Below are 19,710 nucleotides of genomic sequence, written 5' to 3'. Positions count from 1 at the left end.
AAAAGTTGATGCAGGGGGAAGGAAGCCTGGCCTCTAGAACGAGCTGTCGGTAACTTGCTGTTTGCTCTTGACAGCTCTTCCCTCTGTCTCACTTTCCTCGTTTGTGAAACGGCGGTCCTCTTCTAGATGAGGAGGTCCCTTCTAGACTAAGCCCCCAGGTCTGATCATCACAATTTGCCCAGGCGCACTTCTTTGGGCAAGGGGGCAGATCGGGCGGTTATTTTCGAGGATCTCCTGGTCTCCCGTAACCCTCCCTCCAGGAGTTGAGCTGGGCATCTCCGGTCCCTGGGAAGCCGCCTGTCCGCCCAGCCTCCGGAGACTGTCTCCGGGCCTCGGTCTCTGCAGCTGATATGACATTCATGGTCCCTGCGGTTGCAACGACCCCCTGTGCACTGGCCTCAGATATCGTCTTGCCTCCAGCTCCCCCTATACCCACAATCTGCCTGGTGCCACCAAAGCAGGCTCGCTCCCTAACATGTCCAGCTCGCACACGCTACTGCAGTCCCTCTACTCCTTCCAGCCTGCCTAACACGCAGCGCTCACATTCTTTACGTCGGTCTCAAAGTTCTAGCTCACCCGCCTCCTTCTTAGTGAAGGGACCGCCTTCTCGCCCATGCTATTGGTAGATAGAGCCGTCCCTCAGAGAAGAGGCCGGGCCAGGTTCCCTTTGGAGGATCTAATTGGCCTTCTCGACAGTCACTCGTCTGTGTATGGCTTGCGATTGGTCTTCGTTGGAAAAAGAGACGGCCTTGCTTTTCACCGCCTCTATCATTTCAAGTGGAGCGCCGGCGTCCCCGCCTCCTGACTGGACCTGATTGGACCATCTCCACCCTTAAGATTTGTGATTGGATGCGGCTGCGCGGGGTGGGCCGGCCTGGAACGTCGGCCGTTGGCGAGCGCTCCATTCTAGTCCCCCTCCCGTGTCTCGCCTCACTCCAGCGCCGGAGTCCCCACCCCCCCGGCGGGTTCTGATTAGCCACTTCCGACGCGTCCCGGGACAGCGATTGGTCCGCCGGGTCCTCGAGCCCGCTTCCTCCCCCTGGAAGCCACTACGGCGGCTCCGAGGAGGGGGAGGGGCAAGGAGGGACGGCCGGTCCCGTCAGTCAGGCAGCGGGAGCCGCCAGGAGCGGATGGCGGCGGTGGTAGCGGCCCCACTCGCCGCTGGGGGTGAGGAGGCGGCGGCTACAACCTCCGTCCCAGGATCTCCGGGTCTGCCCGGGAGCCGCAGTGCAGAGCGGGCTCTAGAGGAGGCCGTGGCCACCGGGACCCTGAACCTGTCTAACCGGCGTTTGAAGCACTTCCCCCGGGGCGCGGCCCGCAGCTACGACCTGTCAGACATCACCCAGGCTGGTGAGTGCACCCGGCCCAGGGCTCCGCGGGGACCCTCGTTTGCATAGCCCCGCCCCTCACTTGTTTTTCCTGGAGCCAGGGAGCCTGGCCGGCTCCCTCACCTGGTGGTCAGAGTTCTGGATTCTGCTGTTTTGCATAAGTCAGCTGCCACCCCTTCCCCATTTTAAGAACTACTAGACAATGAACACTTTTCTCGTTTGCACGGAACGCCCAGGGTCCCCGGCCGAGCGTTGTGAGAGCGCCCCCACCTCCGTTTGTCTTTATTTGCGTATCTGCGCACCTGTAGAATGGTCCCGCCCCTCGCCTAGTTTGGCTTATTTGCGTGACCTCTTCAACCTCAATTCTGATCGTTCCCACGAGCCCCTCTAATGACTCATTTCTCTTTCTGCACCTCGCCTCCAACTCTTTCCCCTGTTCCACCAAGACAGGAGCAGCCCCAGGTCCCCTGCGGCTTCCCATGGATTTGCCCCTGACAGCCCCAAGTTTCTGTTTCCTTTGCTCGGACTCGGCTCTTCACCCAGGCAGCCTGTGGGAGAAAAGCAAATCTCCCACCTCCCGCCAACTCTTTTCTCCCTGAGCTCTTCCCCCTATTATCCCTGATCCCTTTATCTGCAACTCCTCCTCCTTGCGTGTGTGAGATCACTGTGGAGCCTGTGATCTCATAGAGACCCTAGAATTCCCAGTTCAGTTTCTGCTTTCCCTAGGGGAGGGGACTTGCAGTTGCTGAAAGGAAGGAAATCTTATCTCCCAGCGGGGAGTGCTGGGAAGCTAGAGACCATCTAGCTGTCCTTCCCACTCCCCCCACCATAGGCTCTTAACAATCATGCGTCTTCCATCCTGGTGTCTGTTGACGGTAGGGTGTAAGGGACGCCACTGTAACAGGTGAGTCAGGCCTCAGCTGCTCAGGAGGCCACCGCTGACCTTGGGCTGGCAGCTGGGGTGGGTGGGGATTGAGAGAGGGGTGGAGGACTGCATTCCCAAAGCCCCACCCCATCCGAGCCCAGGGTAGGACTTGGGGGCTGGATGAGAGTGTCCCCCGGATGACCCTGCCCTGGGACTGCATTTCTCCCCAGCAGGTGCCTGATCACCTGCAAACACCCTGTAGGCACTGGCACATTCCCCTCTTCCTCGCGAACATTCTGGAGAGAACCAGTTGAAACCACTTGGCTTGTCTCGGGTTGCTAGGTCAACTAACTTGCCCACTCCGCAGCGAGTGAGTTCAGGGAGCGGGTGAGCCCCAGGAGCCATTCCCGACCCTCCCAGTCTCCCCCAGCCGCCTAACCCCCAAGCTCCAGATTGACCTCAGCAGCTGTGGGACACTCGCCGTCTGTTCCCTTGCCCCTCCCCCTTGCTTGTTTTTTGACAAAGACCAAATGTTATTCTTTACTTCCTTAGGGCCCTGTCTGTGTGCGTGGACTCCTGGGGAAAACTACCCAGAACTCCGGGCCCTCCCAGCTCCTGCCCCCTCCGCTCTCCTCCCCCAGCATTCCGGCTCAGGGTGCAGCCGCCCCTCCTGTGAGCCAGCCCGTGTGGGGAGGCGGGAAAATCCCAGCTTCCTGGGAACCCCTCTGAGCCCTGCTCTCCACGCATGAGTCCTCAGGCCTTTCAGGGCCCAGGCTGTAGGCCAGGCGAGCCTTTCTCGTCCCCAGAACTCTCTCCTCTGGCCCCGCTCCCCAGGCAGGGTGCTTGTAGCTTGGGGCGGAAAGGGGAAGTGGCAGAAACCCAGTCCGTGGTGCCCATACCCTACTCCCCACACCCCCTCGTCCTTTATCCCTGACAGAATACAGGCTCCACCGCTCTGCTGCCCGAGTCATTTGGAACCCTCTCTTCCAGCTTTCTCAGCTCTTTCTGAACCAGCGTGTTCCTTGCATGCGTCCTGTGGCGCAGGTCCCCAATGTCCCTTGGACTCGTGCCTGGGCCCTGATAGTAGGGTGAATCTGAGGTGGGGGAAGGGCTGCCCTCACAAAAGAGAAGTGCAGCTCATTCTCTCACAGACCACATCCTGTGTCTCCTGTGCCCTGCCTCCTCCAGCCCGCTCCCTTCCGCCCTAGCTTTTGCCCCCCTTACCCCCTCAGAACTTGCCCTCCACCCCCTTCATCCACAGGCACGTGCAGTGCACACCTCAGTGGATGCGGAGGAAGCGGGCAGGTGGAGGGCGGTGGGAGGACTGCACCTCATCCCTCTGCCCTCCCTCCCGGGAGCTGTCTTCTGTGACAGGACTTCTATCTGCGCACACCAGGCTTGGGAGCAGAGGCGGAGAGAAGGGTTCCTGGGGCATCAGGCTGTCATCCGCCCTGGGAACCACAGGGCTGACCAGAGACAGAACCTGACAGATTGTTTCTACTTCATTTCCTGTCACAAGACTCATGTCCTTGGGGGATACACCCCAGCTTCCCCTCCCCTCAGCTTTTGCTTGCCGCTCCCTGGGGAGGGCCCTCTAAGAAGCTCACCTAAGTTCTGTTGTCTGGGACTTCCCTCAGCAGGCCCAGGGCCCCTCCCAGGACAGGCTGAGCAGAGGAAACAGAAACTCAGGCCCATAGAGATCTAAGCAGCGAGGCCTCCAGGCTGGGGGGGTCCCCTGCCTGACTCCTTGCACTGGCCTAGCAAGCCCCTGGTTGAGCTAAAACGATGGTAATGGACTCTACCTTCTTGCCACCCTCCCTATTCCTCCATCGTGCCAGAGGCAGAGAAGCTGGTCTCAAGTCTGGGTCAGTGAGAGAGGAAGTAGAGGAGGGCTCTTGGGACCAGAAGAGGGTAGGAAGGAGGCCAGCCCTGGAGAAGGTGTGCCTGGGACTCCAGCTCCCACCTCCAGCTTGGGCCGTTTGCCTTTCCCTCCTGGTCTCTGGGAATCTCACAGTCGCTTGGGGCTGGCTTGTGATCCCAGGGGCTGCTGGTTGCGGTGTCAGGTCTGGAGCCAGGCTGTAATGACCCTTGGTTTCTCCCCCGGGGTTGAAAATAGGTTGGGGCTGGGAGACAGGGCCCCTGGGAGGGATAAGCTTTCTTCCTCAGGGGTTGTTGGTCATCTTATCTTGAACCTCCCAGCCCATCACCTTGCTAGTTTCTTTGGAGCACCAACCTTCACCTATGACCTTGGCCTTCCACATCTCCAGGCATCAAAACAGGAACCACAAGAGTTAGAGACTTTAGCCACTCTTGCAGAATAGCCCTGCACTCGTGTGTTTTGAAGATCGTGTTCGTGGCTCGCCCTGTCCACCTCCCCCCCACCCGCCCAAGTCTGGGCTTCTCCAGCCTAGTGACCCTAAGGCCTTCGCCTTCCCTTTGCCCTTCTGGTCACATTTGAAATGTGTTCCAGTTTACAGAAGGCTTTCCTCTCACTCGAGGTCTGATTCCTAAGGTCTGCTGGGAAAGAAGAGGTCTAGGCAACCGGCTCTGGGGAGGCTCAGGGTCCTTCTGCCCAGGGCTAGGCCTTTGCAGACTCTCCCCTGACACTTGCTTCCCCTAGACCTGTCCCGGAACCGGTTCCCCGAGGTGCCAGAGGCAGCGTGCCAGCTGGTGTCCCTGGAGGGCCTGAGCCTGTACCACAATTGCCTGAGATGCCTGAACCCAGCCTTGGGGAATCTCACAGCTCTCACCTACCTCAACCTCAGGTAGGGAGGCAGGGCCACCGGAGGGTAAAGGTTGTCCTTCTCGGCCCCAAGTACCGGTGCATGGCACCCTGAGTGACTCTCCCTGCAACCCTGAGAGGAGAGTGTCGCTGGGACGCCATGCCTGGGGCGTGAGCCCACAGCCTTTCTCCCTCCCACAGCCGAAACCAGCTGTCATCGCTGCCACCCTACATCTGCCAGCTGCCCCTTCGAGTGCTCATTGTCAGCAACAACAAACTGGGAGCCCTGCCTCCCGACATCAGCGCCCTGGGAAGCCTGCGACAGCTTGTGAGGATGGGGGCAGGGCGAGAGGAGGGACTGTCGAGCCAGGCACTAGGGACCTTTCCGGGGGCCGTCAGGGGAAGGCAGCCTGCTCCCTGGGGGAAGGCCGAGACTGAAGGAGGTGGCCAGGGTCGGGGGCAGTTTCTGATGCTCCTGGTCTTGTGGCTCCTGCCCTCCTTTCCTCATTCCAGGATGTGAGCAGCAATGAGTTGCAGTCTCTGCCCTCAGAGCTGTGCAGTCTCCCTTCCCTGCGGGATCTCAACGTTCGCAGGAACCAGCTGAGCACCCTGCCGGATGGTGAGGAAAATGAGGAACCGGAGGGGGTGAGGGTGTGTGTGTGTGTGTGTCTACTTTGGAGGAGTTACAGACAAGAAATCTTCAAGGAAAAGCAATGCCTTAGTTGCCTGGGGGATGCATTGTATGAAACACGCTGTAGATTGTTTTACTTGCTCTTGACCAGCACTCCCTAAGGCGGCCAAGGTGTGGGTTACTAGCTGAACCTGACAAATGGAGGAAAAGGTACAGGGAGGAGAGTAGGTGAGTGCTGTGTAGAATTTCAGAAGGGCCTTCAGGTCACATAGCCAGTGTCACCACTCACCCCAGCAAGGCTCTCAAAACCCGAGTCAGGTGAGGTCTTGTGCCGCCTCCCCAGAGATTCTGAATCTGTGTGGCCAGGCCATGTGCTGGAGCCCAAACAGCCTTTTTAATGAGCTAATTGTGATGCCCTCTGACATTTGATAGCCTGTGCTCCAAAGCAGGCACACCTTCCTTTATTCAGCCAGCATGGTTGTGTGCGTGTGTTTCCTGTGTTTTAGGTGGGGACCAGGTAGATGTGAGTGATGTCACTCAGATCTGGGCCAGCTCGCTCTCTCTCTCTTTTTTTTTTTGGTCTTTTCAGGGCTGAACCCGCAGCATAAGGAGGTTCCCAGGCTAGGGGTTGAATTGGAGCTGTAGCCGATGGCCTGTATCACAGCTCACAGCAATGCCAGATCCTTACCCACTGAGTGAGGCCAGGGATCGAACCTGTATCCTCATGGATACTGGTCAGATTCGTTTCTGCTGAGCCACGATGGGAACTCCCTGAGCCAGTTCTTAAGATTTAATGGCTTAGCAGTTCCCCCTGTGGCACAGTAGTTTAAAGATCCAGGTTGTCTCTGTGGCAGTGAGGGTTTGATCCCCAGCCCAGCACAGGGGGTTAAGGATCTGGCATTGCCACAGCTGTGGTGCAGGTTGCAGCTGCAGCTCAGACTTGATCCCTGGCTCATCCCTGGTCTGGGAATGTCTTTATGCTGCAGGTGCTGCAAAAATTAAAAAAAAGATTTAATGGCTTAATGGGGAGAGACAAGCAGAGGCAGGTGCTAGAACAGGATACTTAAAGAGCCACAGGAGCTAGAGGGAGCCATGTGGCTTTGCCTGGGCACCCAGAGAAGAGCTCACCCCAGAGGTGCGGAGGAGCTGACCTTTGATGGAGTGAGTTCTCCGCCCTTCTGCAACCCGGCAGAAGAGACCCTGTGTGCACAGCATAGAAGTGGGAGGGAGCGCGGTGAGAAAGGCAAGCCAGGGCCAGGTGGGAAGGACCAGGGTCATTCTACCCATGGTTTGAAAGAACAAGAGAGCGAGTTCCCATCGTGGCACAGTGGAAATGAATCTGACTAGCATGCATGAGGATGCAGGTTCGATCCCTGGCCTTGCTCAGTGGGTTAAGGATCCATTGTTGCCGTGAGCTGTGGTGTAGGTTGCAGACATGGCTTGGATCTGGCATTGCTGTGGCTGGAGGCTATAGCTCCAGTTGGACCCCTAACCTGGGAACCTACATATGCCGTGGGTGTGGCCCTAAACAAAACAAAACAAAACAAAAGAACAAGAGAGGGGAGTCAGGTGGTCATCTGTTTTCTCTGCCCCTCCCCCCATACCCGCCCTTTTGCCTTCTAAGTAGGTAGGGGTACAAATAAGCATTTGGTCAGAACTCTTTCTGGGCCATAAAAGAGATCCCAGCAAAATGCCCTGGGAACCCAGAGGAAGGAGCAATGAATTCCAACCTAGTCTCTGGAAAAATTTCATAGATGAGGTGACACTTGAGGTGAACTTTGAAAGATGCATGGACAGAAACGTGGAGATTTCCTAGCTGGGCAAACAGCATGTGGAAAGGCCCAGAAGCCAAGGGGCTGGAGGGTTGTTTGATGTGGTCTGAGGGTAGACAGCAAGGTGGAACTCCTGGGCTGAGCCAGATCATGAGCTCCTTAACCAGGGAGTGCTGCCTGATCGGAGAGCAGTGGTTTTTGTTCTCTCCCTGTGTCTCCGGCCACCACTAATCCAGCTGTGCCTTTTTGAGAAGTGGAGAAGGGAAGAGCACCCTTTCCTGCAGGTGGCCAGGGCCTGGCTCATGGAGCGCAGCAGGGTTGCAGCCCCTCTGCCTGTGCTTTTGTGCAGGGCACAGTCCACTCAGCCGCAGCAGCCCTGGCCGCAAGTTCTGGAAGGCTTTTGAGCAAGGCGGTGTCCCAGTTTGGTTTGGGCCTTGTGACGGTCACTTGAGAAGGAGGAAGGCTGCAGTGTGGAGTGGAGTGGGCGGTGGAGGGGCAGCGCCTGGGATGGGCAGCAGCTGAACTCGCTTTGAGCAGGAAGAAGAGCAGGGAGGTGGTTCCTGGGACGTGAGGCTTGGCGGCCCCAGGGGTGACCGGCTGGTCAGAGCAGGGGGCAGAGGCAGTGAGCACAAAGCCCACCCCTGGGCATGCTCCTGACTCTCCCCTCACCCACCCCCAGAGCTGGGGGACCTTCCTCTTGTCCGCCTGGATTTCTCCTGTAACCGTGTCTCCCGCATCCCGGTCTCCTTCTGCCGCCTCAGGCACCTGCAGGTCATTCTGCTGGACAGCAACCCCCTGCAAAGCCCACCTGCTCAGGTGAGGGGTGGCCTGGGCTGGGCCATGCGGACAGGGCTGAGAATGGGCAGAAGTTGGGGCGTCGGTCCCTTCGGTAGCCAAGCAGGATCTGGGGAGCACCCTCCTGTCCCCTAACTACCCCTCCATGTGCCTCCACACCTAGATCTGCCTGAAGGGGAAACTTCACATCTTCAAGTATTTGTCAACGGAGGCTGGGCGGCGCGGGGGGTCTGCACTGGGAGACCTGGCCCCTTCCCGCCCCCCGAGTTTCAGTCCCTGGTAAGTTTCAAGTGGGAAGGAAGGAAGCCCCTGGATACTTAACCCCTTCCTGGCAGGGACCCCATGGAGGGCAGGTTGGGAGGTTGCTGCCCAGCCCACAATAGGGCTGAGCAGCTCTCGCCGCTGGCCCCAGCCCAGCTGAGGACTTGTTTCCGGGACGTCGGTACGACGGTGGGCTGGACTCAGGCTTCCACAGCGTTGACAGTGGCAGCAAGAGGTGGTCTGGAAATGAGGTAAAGGCCTTCTTTCCCGGGACACTGGGGATCTCCACCCTGGGGGGAGCCTCTGAGCTGGGACCCTTTGCCTGCTGCCTCTAAATCTCAGAGTGACAGCTGGTGGCTGGAGCCGTCATCTTCCTTCCCTCGCCCTTGTATCTCTGGGAAGGGCTGGCTCAGGAGCAGAGCCTGAGGCCCTGAGCACTGGGAGCCCCCAACCCCAGAGAGCCTGTCTCCCTTCTGTGCATCTCTGCATTTACAGTCGACGGATGAGTTTTCTGAGCTGTCGTTCCGGATCTCGGAGCTGGCCCGGGAGCCTCGGGGACCCAGGGAGCGGAGGGAGGATGGCTCTGGTGAGTTGTGGGGTTAGGCTGGGGGCTCGGGGGAGTGGATGAGGGCCTAAAGGCCCCCATCTGCTGGCTGACCTGCCCTCTCTCCAGCCGATGGAGACCCCGAGCAGATTGACTTCATCGACAGCCACGTCCCTGGGGAGGAGGAAGATCGAGGTGCTGGCGAGGTGAGGGCTGCCTGCTTTCACGTGTGTATCCGCCACCAGCAGGCTGTAGGGAGGGCGCTAGAGCAGGCTCGAGGGACCCCCTCAGCCCCTCTGCTGTTCTTCCTTCAGGAGCAGCGGCCACCAGAATCGAGCCCCGTGGCAGGGGACAGGGAGAGGGCGCCAAGCAGCAGGTACACAGAGCTGCCTGAGCCGGCACCTCCTCCCTTTACCCCATCACCTGCACCTCTGCCCTCCCTGGACCCGGCTCTACCTCTCCTCTGCCTTTGCCCCTCAGGCGGGAGGAGCCTGCAGGGGAGGAGCGCCGGCGCCCAGACACCTTGCAGTTGTGGCAGGAGCGTGAGCGGCGGCAGCAGCAGCAGCAGCAGCAGAGTGGGGTGTGGGGGGCGCCCAGGAAGGACAGGTGCGGGCCTGGGGGTGACTGCCAGGCGGTGGGGCCTGGGAGTAAGCCCTCCTGAGCTTCTCTGCCGGTCAGGGTTGGCGGAGCCCCTGCCTGGCACTACTCACCCCACGTGTCCTCCTCCATTTTCCAGTTTTCTGAAGTTGGGAGTCAGGGCTGCTGGTGGGGGTGCTGCTGCCTCATCCGCTCAGGCCACCTACAAGTATGTGTCCTCCTGGACTCCCCCCCTCCCCCCACTCCATCCTGTCCCTTCACACCCCTCCCCTGACTCCCCCCTCTCATTCCCCTTCTGTTTCTCCTCAGCAGCACACCTAAGCCCAGTGCCCCCCAGCAGGGAGCTTCAGGGGGGCAGGGAGCCCCTGCCCCCACTCCGGCTTCCACCTGCCAGGAGCCCCTTCCTGTAGCTGAACCAGGTGGGACAGGGGCTTTGGGAAGAGGGAGACCTGGTGGCCTGAGAGGGAGTAGAATCCTGCGGGGATGTTTCTCTCACCTGCCCCTGCCCCCTGGCTCTGGCCCCCAGCAACCGCCCCGGCTCCCCGGCCGCTCGGCTCCATCCAGAGACCAAACAGCTTCCTCTTCCGTTCTTCCTCTCAGAGTGGCTCAGGTGGGTCTTCCCCCCGCCCCAGTACTAACCCAGTGCTAATCCAGTACTAATCCAGTACTAAGCCATGGGCTGGGGTCATCCCCTCTGCTGGCCTGGGAGTTCTCTGCTCACTTGCCCTTTCTTTTTTTCTTTTTTGCTTTCTAGGGCCTCACCTGCAGCATATGGAGGTTCCCAGGCTAGGGGTCCAATCGGAGCTACAACAGCCGGCCTATACTAGAGCCACAGTAACAGGGGATCTGAGCCACGTCTGCAACCTACACCACAGCTCACAGCAACTCCGGATTCTTAACCCACTGAGCGAGGCCAGAGATTGAACCCACAAACCTCATGGTTCCTAGTCGGATTCGTTTCCACTGCGCCACCATGGGAACTCCTCAGTTGCCTTTTTGTGTTGCAAATCCCATGAGCACAGAGGCAGGAGATGTGGGTGCCAGGAGATGTGGGTGCCAGACACTGCGAACTGGCTACAAGGTGGGTGGATGCAGTGGAGACAGCCCCACACCCTCCTCTTTCTCCAGGCCCTTCCTCACCAGACTCTGTCTTGAGACCTCGGCGATCCCCTCAGCTGTTGGACGAAAAGGAGGTGATGGCTCAACTGCGCCAGGTATGAGAGGCGGGGTCTGCGTGGGGCCTGGGCTTCCCTCGACATCCTCTCCGCCCACCCTGGTACTTCCACGGAAGACGGAAGGGACGGGAGGGGGTTCCCTGCTGACCCTGACCTCTCCCCCGGCTCCCCCTGCCTCCCAGGTCCTTGAGTCACGGCTGCAGCGGCCCCTGCCCGAGGACCTGGCCGAGGCTCTGGCCAGTGGGGTCATCCTCTGTCAGCTGGCCAACCAGCTGCGGCCACGGTCCGTGCCCTTCATTCACGTGCCCTCGCCTGCTGTGGTCAGTTGGGGCCCAGGACAGGAAGTAGGGGTTGGGATGGGGGACTCCTGTGGCTTCTCCCTTACTTTTTTTTTCTTCCTTACCCACCCCCAGCCAAAACTCAGTGCCCTCAAGTCTCGGAAGAATGTGGAGAGTTTCTTAGAAGCCTGTCGAAAAATGGGGGTGCCTGAGGTATGGGGGTGTGTTCTCAGGAGCCCAGGGCTGGTCTCTGCTCTAAAGAGTGCCGTGTCCTGGGCTCAGCTGAGCACTCTGCATGGACAGCGGGACTGCATTCCTGGGGGGTGTCTGCTCCCCAGAAGGAAGCACGTCCCCCAGCCCCGAGCCTGCATGTGTCCCCTGCGTGCCCCCCTTCCCTGCACTCTGCATGTTGGCGTGGCTCTGGCCCTGGCACGTGAGGGCAGGGGGTGGGAAGGATCGTCATGCTGCTGCTGCTGATGTGTGTCCTTTGTCCTTGTCCATCTGTCCTACTCTCCCTTCCCAGGCTGACCTGTGCTCGCCCTCGGACCTCCTCCAGGGCACCGCCCAGGGGCTGTGGACCACCCTGGAGGCTGTGAAGCGGGTGGGGGGCAGGCCTCCCCCACCCCTCTGGCCTCCCTCTGGTCTGGGCGGCTTCATCTTCTTCTACGTCGTCCTCATGCTGCTGCTCTGTGTCGTCTACACTCGGCTCCTGGGTTCTTAGGACCTGAAGTCACCCCTGCCCTTACCCCCTCGCCCTGTTTCTATTTATAAGACTCCCGTGGGAGCCCCATCCCCACCGGTGGTGCCTTCAGCCCCTACCAAAGACACTAGTGAGCCCCCTCCCCTCAGAAACACTGACCTCAGAGGCCCCACTCTGGTGCCCCCAGACCCTGGGCCCGCAGCCTCTGGCCGGCCTCCTGTAGCCCCTCCCCTCTCAGCGCTGACGGTGCCTTCAAGCCTCTCCCTGCCCTGCCCTCTGCTTCCCCAGAGGGTGGATCCTAATCTCCCCCCACCCCCCGCTAGGGGGGGCTAAATTATCTATATTTTGTAGAGAGAACTCTATATTTGTAGGGGATGAGGGGCCCAGGCTGGGTCCCTGTCTCTTGTATAAATTGTACAGACTGTGGCCACCTGTGTGTGTGTGTGTGTGTGTGTGTGTGTGTGTTTGCGTCTGCTCCCTCTGTGCCTGGGCCCAGCCCTGGCCGTGTCCCTTGGGCTCCATGTGCCAGCCTGCCTACTCCAGCATTTCCCTCTGGAAATGTCAGGTCTCTCCTTCCCTCTGAGCCTTGGCCCCCTGTGTCATCTTCCTTCTGTCACCCACTGGCAGCTTCCTTGCATCTCATTTGTCCTCAAGCCATGTCCAGGGTGCCCTTGACCTTTGTCCCCTACATGCTGTCAGCCACCTTTGCCCAGGCTCCTCCAGGGTGCCTTCCACCCTACAGCCGAGAGGAGGAGGTGACAAGAACTTAACCTGGCCCCTCCCTCCAGGAGTCCCTGTGCCAGCCCCACCACATCCTGGAGGAGGAGGGGGCTCCGGGAAGGGGCCTCCCCTACATCGCTGCTGTCGTCCACGCACTGCTGGAACGGCCTTAGGGGTTGAGGTCGGGGGTGCAGGGCCGCGACCGGGCCAGGACCCCAGGAACAGAAGACAGACACGCCTGGGCTCTGCTCTCTAGCGAGGACTGGTGAGGGCGGCCTCGGGCCTGGCCCTGTTCCTCGGGCACTTCGGCCTGAGAGATTGGAAGCCGGCCCAGCAAGGCGCGTGGTCACCTCTGGGTGCGGCCGTGGGTCTGGGATGGCAGGAGGGCCCTGAATATTGTGTCAAGTGCAATAAAGAGAGGCCAGAAGCCATCTAGGTTGCCCCTCGGGGGGGTGTGTGTGTATGTATGTGTGTGTCTGCGAACGAAAGCTGGGTCGCCCGCATCTCCACTGGGCGTCGCAGGTCCCCCGCCGCCAGGGGGCGCCCACGGGATCCCGGCGGGAGCGCGCGCCACGTGGCCCGGAAACGCGCTAGGCGCCGGCGTCGCGAGGCCCTGAGAGGTGGGCCGACCTGGGCTCGCGGGGACCGGGACGCTTAGGGCTCCGCTGGCCGCTAAGGGAGGCAGAGCCCGAGTGGGTTACAGGAGGGGCCAGGCGGGCGGAGGGCGCGGAGCTGCTGCCCAGCCCTGCACCCAGACGGGGCATGTTGCCCTGGACCCCCCGGCGGTGGGGCGCGGGCGGGGAGCCGGCGCCCGAGGAACAAGGCCCCTGGATGGGCAGTGACCCCGGCCAGACCTGGGACTCTGGAGAGGAGCCGGAAACACCACCACAGGACAGGTGAGGGGCTTGGCTGGCGGCTCTTGGGGGAAACAGGAGCCCACAATGTGAGAAAATCTCAGTGTCCCTGCTGAAGAATGGGTGTGATCCATCTCCCCGCCCTGGGCACCCTTGGGCCTGCCTTGGAAATAACTCAGATTTGGAGCAGGGAGGTGACTGGGAGAGGCTGTGACTGGAGCATCTCAGTACCACCCCCTCTCAGCCCTCAGCCCAGGTCCCTAAGGCCTTCCTGGACCTGGAAAGAGCAGCTGCTGCCTTGGAGGCCCCCAGGCTTGGCTGCAGAGCGGTCCTGGGGAACCCCAGGTAGGTTTAAGGTCCTGCCATTTTTACTCCTAAGACGCTTTTACCGATTCCTGAGCCTGTCTTAATTGCTTCAAGTCCCCTCCCCCCCCAGGTCCTCTGTCCCCCGAGATGACCTGGGAGGTGGCCCCATCAAGGATGACCTTGCTAACACCTTGGGACCCCAACTATGAGGCTCAAGCAGAACCACGGCAGGTGTGGGTGAGTTGGGGGTACCTGCGGCTCTGGCCTCGGGTGGGGCAGGGCTGCCTTGGGATGGGGCTGAAGCTGCAGGAACCTCACCTGTCTCTCCAGGGACCCAGCTGTGCATCTGGTGCCTCCTTCTCAGGCCGGACTTTGTGTCATCCGTCATTCTGGCCCCTGTATGAGGCAGTCTCGGGCAGAGGCCTCAGGCCGGGTCTGACAGGACATTGGAGCCGAGAGCAGGTGCCAAGGGATGCAGGTACTGCCCTTGGTCCTCTCAGCTCTTCAGGGAACCGGAGCAGAGCTTGCTGCCCTAGTAGCTTCTCCTCCCCAGGGCTCCCTGTGATGTCCTGTGAAGATGTCTTTCTCTCAGACCCTCTTCTGCCTTGTGGGCAGCGTGTTCCCCTGTACCTGTCCGAGCCCCCTCAGCAGGTGAGCACTCTTCCTGCCCTGGCCTCACCCCAGCCCTCCCCACAGGGCTTGGGAAGAGACACTTGCCCCTCCTCTCTCCTCAGGTGATGGGCTCTCTGAAGCTGCTGCTCCCACCCCCGATCATGTCCCCCTGGGTGCTCCCCACTCCATCCTCTGGCTGTCCCACCGCCTGGCTCAGTGGGCCCGAGCTGATCGCCCTCACCGGTCTCCTGCAGATGAGCCAGGGGGAGCCGAGGCCCAGCTTCTCCGGGGCTCCCCCGCCCCCTCCCGGCCCCCCAGACCTCGTCTCTGACCACCCGGGTGCCAGTGGTGCCCAAAGCTGTTCTCACTGCACTGACCCATCTCTCCCACGAACCCCAGACACCCACGGTCCATAGCCTCTCTGGGGGCAGAGTGGGCCCCCTACTTCCCCGGGCAGGTTCTGTTGACAATAAAACAGTGTTGGTTTGCAGACAAGTTCCTCGTAGTAGATAGCAGAGTGGGCTGTGGAGGCAGGGATGGGGTCTCCTCCTCCACCACGGTTTTGGCTGCCCTCCCCACCCCCTCCAGGGCGGGGGAATCCATGGACCTAAGATCTTTCCAGCTGACCAAGCAGGGAACCTTTAATGTCGGGGGCGGGGTGGGGAGTCTAGTCTCTTAGACTAATTATATAGGAAGCAAGGGCTCCATCAGCTCTGCCAGCTCTGGGAGCAGGGAGGATCGTGAGCACAGAGCTGGCCTTGGGAGAGGGAAACTAGGGAGTAAGGGGGTGCCTCACTTTGGGGAGGCCCTAGTGTAGGACTCCTGGTGCTCTGGGGCCCCAGGAGTTCAGCCCTGAGGCTGGACGTGTGTGTATGTCTCGGGGGTGGTTCTTTGGCTCCAAAGATACACCAGGCCAGCCCTGCGGGCCTGCGGGGGAGGGGCAGGGGCAGGGGCAGGTCCATATCTTCCGCAGCCGAGGCCCGGGCAGGGGCCTGACTTAAGGCTCTGGAGTAATGCTGCGGGGCCTCTGGGGGAAACAGGATCAGGGCTTTGGCTGAGAACGTCCAGAAATCTGTGAGGTTGTGGGGGTTTGGGGGGTTTGTTTTGAAGGGGAGGGAGAGTTCTAGAATTTTCTCCCTTAAAAGAATCCAGCTTCTTGGGGAACCTCCTCCCAAAGATTTCCCAGGTGGCACAGCTGAAAGGGGCGGAGTGGGCACCAGGCCCCAAGAAGCAGCTTAGCAAGCCTCTGCGGGTCACACCTCCTAGGGGACATCTCTGCTTTAGAGCCTCTCCGTCTCAGGGAAGGGGTCTGTGGGGTTGAGGGGCGTGGGCAGGAAGGCACTCTTAACTTTGCCCTGTTTTCTCTCGCCGTCTCCGTCTGTCAGTTAAACCAGAGGGGGTTGCCAGGGTCTCCTCCCTCGGGCCTCCCCAGAGTTCTGGAACTCTATGCGGGCGTAGCTGTGCGGGCCGTGCCTGGCCCCGGGGGCGTTGCCTCCCGCCTCCAGGGGAGGGACCAGGTCCAGGTCGACGTAGTTGAGGCAGCTGGCGGGGGGTTCGGGTGTGGCTACTTGGTCCGCGTACTCGATGCACACGTACTCCCCGGCCAGCTCTGACGGCGGCTGCAAGCAGGTCTGAGCCCCTGTGGGGCCCCAGCTGTCTCCGACGCGCAGACGAGGGCCTTGGAGCCCCGTTTCAGGCTCCCCGGCCCCAGGCCTGTAGGAACCGGGCAAAGAGCTCAAGAAAAGGGACCGTGGTGCACAGCGGCTCATGGACACATATTCAGAGTGCCCGCCATCCAGAGGTGGCTGATGGGGAGCGGCTTTGGCCGAGGCAGGGAGGCCCAGGGGCGCCATCACCACGTAGCTGCTGGCTTGCCCGCCTCCCATGGGCACGTAGTCTCTCCTGGCTCCCATGGTTATGTAGCCCCCGCCCCGCCCCAACCCCTCAGGCTGTGAGGCCGCTGCCCCCAGCATCGCCAGCGTCTTAGGGGTTGCTTGCTCGCTCCTCTCACTAGGGCACCCCAGACGGTTCAGGCTGCCTGACTGAGCCGCAGAGGCTGGGGTCTCAGACGGTCTGGAGGCCCTCGTCGGGGGCTTTCTTGGCAGTGGCTCAGTCCTGCCACCAGCACCAGTGTCCCCGATTCGCTTCATGGCGGCCAGGACAGTCTCGTGAATGCTTTGGGCCATCACAGCATCGGGCGCCTGTAGCCACAGCTCCCCGGGACCTGTGGGTGCTGAGCGCCCGAGCTCCAGGAAGAAGAAAGAGTCTGCGTGACCACAACGGCGCACGCTGAGCAGGGACAGGCGCAGGGCTGGGGGCGGAGGTGCCTGGGTGGCCCTGGAGCTTCTGCCCCTGGGCTTCCGCAGCAGGCTCAGTACCCCGGAACCCAGGCACAAGCAGTAGCCGCCGCTGCCCAGGCCTCGTGTCTGCCCCAGCCCCTTGGGCCGCAGCGTCACGGGCCAGACGTCCTGAAACGGAGCGAGCAGCCAGGCCTCGGGGTCCTCGTGGGAGCTGGGCCCTGCAGAGACAACAGGCGGGTCACAGGGCTTCTGGGCCGGGAGCTTGGAGTCAGTGTGCCCCGGGGACTGACAACGCGTAAACGCTTCATTTTGGATTGGATTTCGGAGACCTGGGGGAGGGACAGCCCACGGATAAGCCAAATCCACGATCACCCCCCCCACCCTCCCACCCTGGGCTTGGGCCTCACCGGCGGCGGCGCGCGCCTCAAGCAGGGCGCTGTACCACGCCTGCTGCTCCGCCTCGCTGGCCGCCGCCACGCCCAGGCTGCGGTCGGCGGTGAAGAGGAAGATCAGGTGGCGCTGGCGCGCGTCCACGCGCTTGCTGATGGTGCACGCGCCCGTCAGGCTCACGCTGAGCTTGGGAGCCGCTCGGCCGGCGTGGAACTTCTTCTCGCTCTCGTAACACTCGAGGCGCGGCGGGTCCGCGCGGAGCACGAAGAAGCGGCGGTGCTGGGATTTGTGCTTCCGAAGGTGGCCGCAGAGCCGCACGTCAGCCGGGCAGGCCCAGGGCGACAGCGGACCCAGGGACACGTCGGCCGACTCAGACTCCGGGGCCGTCGTGGGGCCGCCGCCGCCGCCGCCGCCTCTGGGCTTCATCCTGGGCCAAAGGCGACCAAGTGGCCAGAGCAGGGGCGGAGACGGCTGGGAAGAGGCTCGCCGAGGTGGGGTTCTAGAGGTAGCGGTCCCGGGGGAGGGGGCAGCGTCCTGACAGGCTGCCACTGTCTTAATGCCCGGCGTCTCTCTCTCCCGCTCCCGACTTGAAGTTTGGGGCAGGGGGTCTGCAGTGGCCCCTCGCTGCGCGCAGCGTGTGACCCAGTGACTGCTCGACGGCCTGAGACACCCGAGGCTCCGCCGGGCTCGGAGCCTCAAGCCAGTGGCCTCCCGCCGCCTCCTCTCCCCTCCCTCCCAACGCCGACTGCGCCCAAGTCCCCACCCCCGCGAGGTTAACCCTCACGCGCCCCGGAGCTGGACTCCGCGCGGTGGGCGTGGAGTTTGAGCTGCCAAGTGCGGGAGAGGCGGCCTCGGCCTGGGCTGGTGCCGGGGCGGGGAGGTGTTGGGGGCGTCTCTTCTGACCCGACCTGAGCGCGGAGAAAGCCGTGAGGTGAAGAGAGTGTGCGTGGAGCTACGTCCATGGTGACCGCTGGCGGCCTCGTCCGCAGTCCTGGAGGTAAGGGGGCTGCTAAGCCGGCCGCCCTTACAGCAGAACCCCTTCCGGCTCTAGGCCGCCAGCACCCGTGTCCCCTGCCTCCCCGGTCCCGCTCAGAATGGTTCTGTTCTCTTCCTTTCCAAGTAATCCTAGGAGCCAGGGCCGCCGAGCACTGGGCTAAGCTGACCTCGGTGGAGCTGGAGGTTCAGGTTCTCTGCAGGGTTGGGATGACAGGAGGTGTCTTCATGGGGGTACCCTTTGCCCCCTTGCATCCCAAGAAGTTTGAAATGGGGTTGGGATTCAGGCACTTTTACATCCATTTCTTTTTTTCCCCTTTTTCAGCCACACCTGCCGCCTATGAAGGTTCCTGGGACAGGAATCAAATCCGAGCTTCAGCTGCGGCCCGTTCCATAGCAGGAATGCCCTACACCCGCCTCTGATCCTTCCAAGGACCACCTGCTGACGGCGGGGGTCATGGCACTGGTCAGTGTACACTCTGCAAGACAAACCATGGGTTGACAGGTGGGCCTTAGAGGACCTTATGATATCCCTGTCCTGGCAAGCAGGATACCTGAAGGGCCCGGGGGGAGCTGAGGGTTGGGGAGGGGAAGGGGGTAGCTGTGGCCCAGTTAAAGATGGTATTTGGGGGAGGAGTGCCTTCAGGTGAGGAAGGAGCTGTAACAGGAGTACTGAAGCAAGGCCATCTGGTTCGTTTTCATAGGCTAGTTCAAGGGTCAGGAAAGCCCAAGCAGGGCTGGCCGGGCTTCCCACCCAGGCCTTGGAGGAAGGAGCTGGGATACCAGAGGAGCCAATGGTTTAGTGGACAGGGAGGCTGGCATCCTCGAACATCCTTTACGGGTCATGTTGCAAGCGTGATGCAGGGCACTGCCTGGCATCGTGAGGATGGGCATCTGGCCAGCAGGCAGGTGGTACCCAGTGCCTACTCCAGGTGCCTCTCAGGTCAGCCAGCGCCTCTCTAAGGTGCAGCTCACGTGGTACATGGGGGGGGGGGGCTGTGGCAGCCTCCACCATCGATAGGTGTTGGCCAGGGAGAGGCAGATATGTCATAGATCCTTAAGCTGACACCAGAACATAAGTATGTCCCTGGCCATCGCCTCCAGTGTGTAGCCTTGACATATGCACCATGTGCGAAGTGGCAGGAACACAAAAGACATCTGCTGGCCCCTCCCTTTCCTAGTCTTGGTGCTGCCCTAAGGAGCAGGGCACCCATGGAGCCCACGTGCCTGCTGTGCTCCTGGCTGGAGCCTTCCTCCCCAGGCTTGATTTGAAGCTACCCACAGGAGGGCTCTTCACAGCCACTCCTTCCTGCTCCCATCAACCAGTCCCCCTCGCAGCAGTCCAGTGCTTGTGAAATCACAGCCACTGTCACAGAGACCAGCCTAGACTGCCTCATGTCTTTGACTCTCTAAGTGCTGGGTACAAATAAAGCAGGAAGCAGCAGGGATCCCAGTGCCTGGGTCCTGGGCGGGTGGTCGAGTGGGTTGGTAATCAGTGCCAGGTGATTTAGCTTGCTGGGTACCAGGAAAAGCCTGGAGCCCAACAACTGACCTCATCAGTTGCCCTGGCAACAGTATTGCCCTTGGCTCTACCCAGACAAGATTTATTTTAGCCTGTTGCCCTGGTAACTAGGGTTGCTCCCTAGGGACAGGAAGTTGCAGAACCTCAGCTCTGCTGGGTGAGAGCACCTTCCCCAACCTGAGGGGCTCCACCTGCGTGTCCCTGCCAGGCGCAGGTGCAGCGCGCCCGTGGGGCGGGATCTCCGCATTCCAAGTGCCTGCGGGAGACTTGTTACCAAAGAGGCACCTACAGGGAGGAGACTGGGGCACTAAGGCCAGGATCTTCCCGTGTGGCCCTCTCTCCTCC

The 19,710-nt window shown here is 61.1% G+C and overlaps 3 protein-coding genes and 1 long non-coding RNA gene across 8 annotated transcripts; 3 read left to right on the top strand and 1 right to left on the bottom strand.

The window, feature by feature from the left end:
* Positions 1-1,068: 1,068 nt before the first annotated feature.
* Positions 1,069-12,819, top strand: LRCH4 (leucine rich repeats and calponin homology domain containing 4). Of its 4 annotated transcripts, none has more exons than XM_047779695.1 (18): positions 1,071-1,350; positions 4,814-4,958; positions 5,117-5,243; positions 5,429-5,534; positions 7,998-8,134; positions 8,277-8,392; positions 8,526-8,625; positions 8,870-8,960; positions 9,048-9,124; positions 9,233-9,294; positions 9,399-9,524; positions 9,655-9,723; positions 9,825-9,934; positions 10,042-10,125; positions 10,644-10,729; positions 10,873-11,010; positions 11,104-11,181; positions 11,492-12,819. In XM_047779695.1, exons 1-18 carry the CDS (start codon positions 1,131-1,133, stop codon positions 11,687-11,689), a joined length of 2,070 nt encoding a protein of 689 aa, XP_047635651.1. In that variant the 5' UTR covers positions 1,071-1,130; the 3' UTR covers positions 11,690-12,819. The 4 variants fall into 4 exon arrangements, with proteins under 4 accessions (XP_047635650.1, XP_047635649.1, XP_047635651.1 ...); XM_047779696.1 differs by having other exon boundaries at positions 1,072-1,350; positions 12,457-12,819; XM_047779694.1 differs by having other exon boundaries at positions 1,069-1,350; positions 9,828-9,934; positions 11,104-11,634.
* LOC125127129 (uncharacterized) lies at positions 1,357-3,414 on the top strand. Its single transcript, XR_007134865.1, has 2 exons — positions 1,357-2,232; positions 2,424-3,414. It is a non-coding gene; the product is annotated as an uncharacterized LOC125127129 (long non-coding RNA).
* A 154-nt stretch (positions 12,820-12,973) lies between the features above and the next one.
* SAP25 (Sin3A associated protein 25) lies at positions 12,974-14,655 on the top strand. Of its 2 annotated transcripts, XM_047779704.1 has the most exons (6): positions 12,974-13,284; positions 13,487-13,587; positions 13,679-13,785; positions 13,879-14,026; positions 14,102-14,199; positions 14,283-14,655. In XM_047779704.1, exons 1-6 carry the CDS (start codon positions 13,151-13,153, stop codon positions 14,574-14,576), a joined length of 882 nt encoding a protein of 293 aa, XP_047635660.1. In that variant the 5' UTR covers positions 12,974-13,150; the 3' UTR covers positions 14,577-14,655. The 2 variants fall into 2 exon arrangements, with proteins under 2 accessions (XP_047635660.1, XP_047635659.1); XM_047779703.1 differs by having other exon boundaries at positions 13,879-14,199.
* A 128-nt stretch (positions 14,656-14,783) lies between these two features.
* LOC125127121 (insulin receptor substrate 1-like) lies at positions 14,784-18,658 on the bottom strand. The gene is made up of 2 exons (XM_047779698.1): positions 16,868-18,658; positions 14,784-16,678 (listed from the first exon to the last, which is right to left on the bottom strand). Exons 1-2 carry the CDS (start codon positions 17,274-17,276, stop codon positions 15,546-15,548), a joined length of 1,542 nt encoding a protein of 513 aa, XP_047635654.1. The 5' UTR covers positions 17,277-18,658; the 3' UTR covers positions 14,784-15,545.
* Between the last annotated feature and the right edge of the window lie 1,052 nt (positions 18,659-19,710).

The sequence above is a fragment of the Phacochoerus africanus genome, chromosome 5, assembly GCF_016906955.1.
Source record: "Phacochoerus africanus isolate WHEZ1 chromosome 5, ROS_Pafr_v1, whole genome shotgun sequence".
In the NCBI taxonomy this organism is placed as follows: Eukaryota; Metazoa; Chordata; class Mammalia; order Artiodactyla; family Suidae; genus Phacochoerus; species Phacochoerus africanus.
This window is presented reverse-complemented; position numbering and strand designations above follow the sequence as displayed.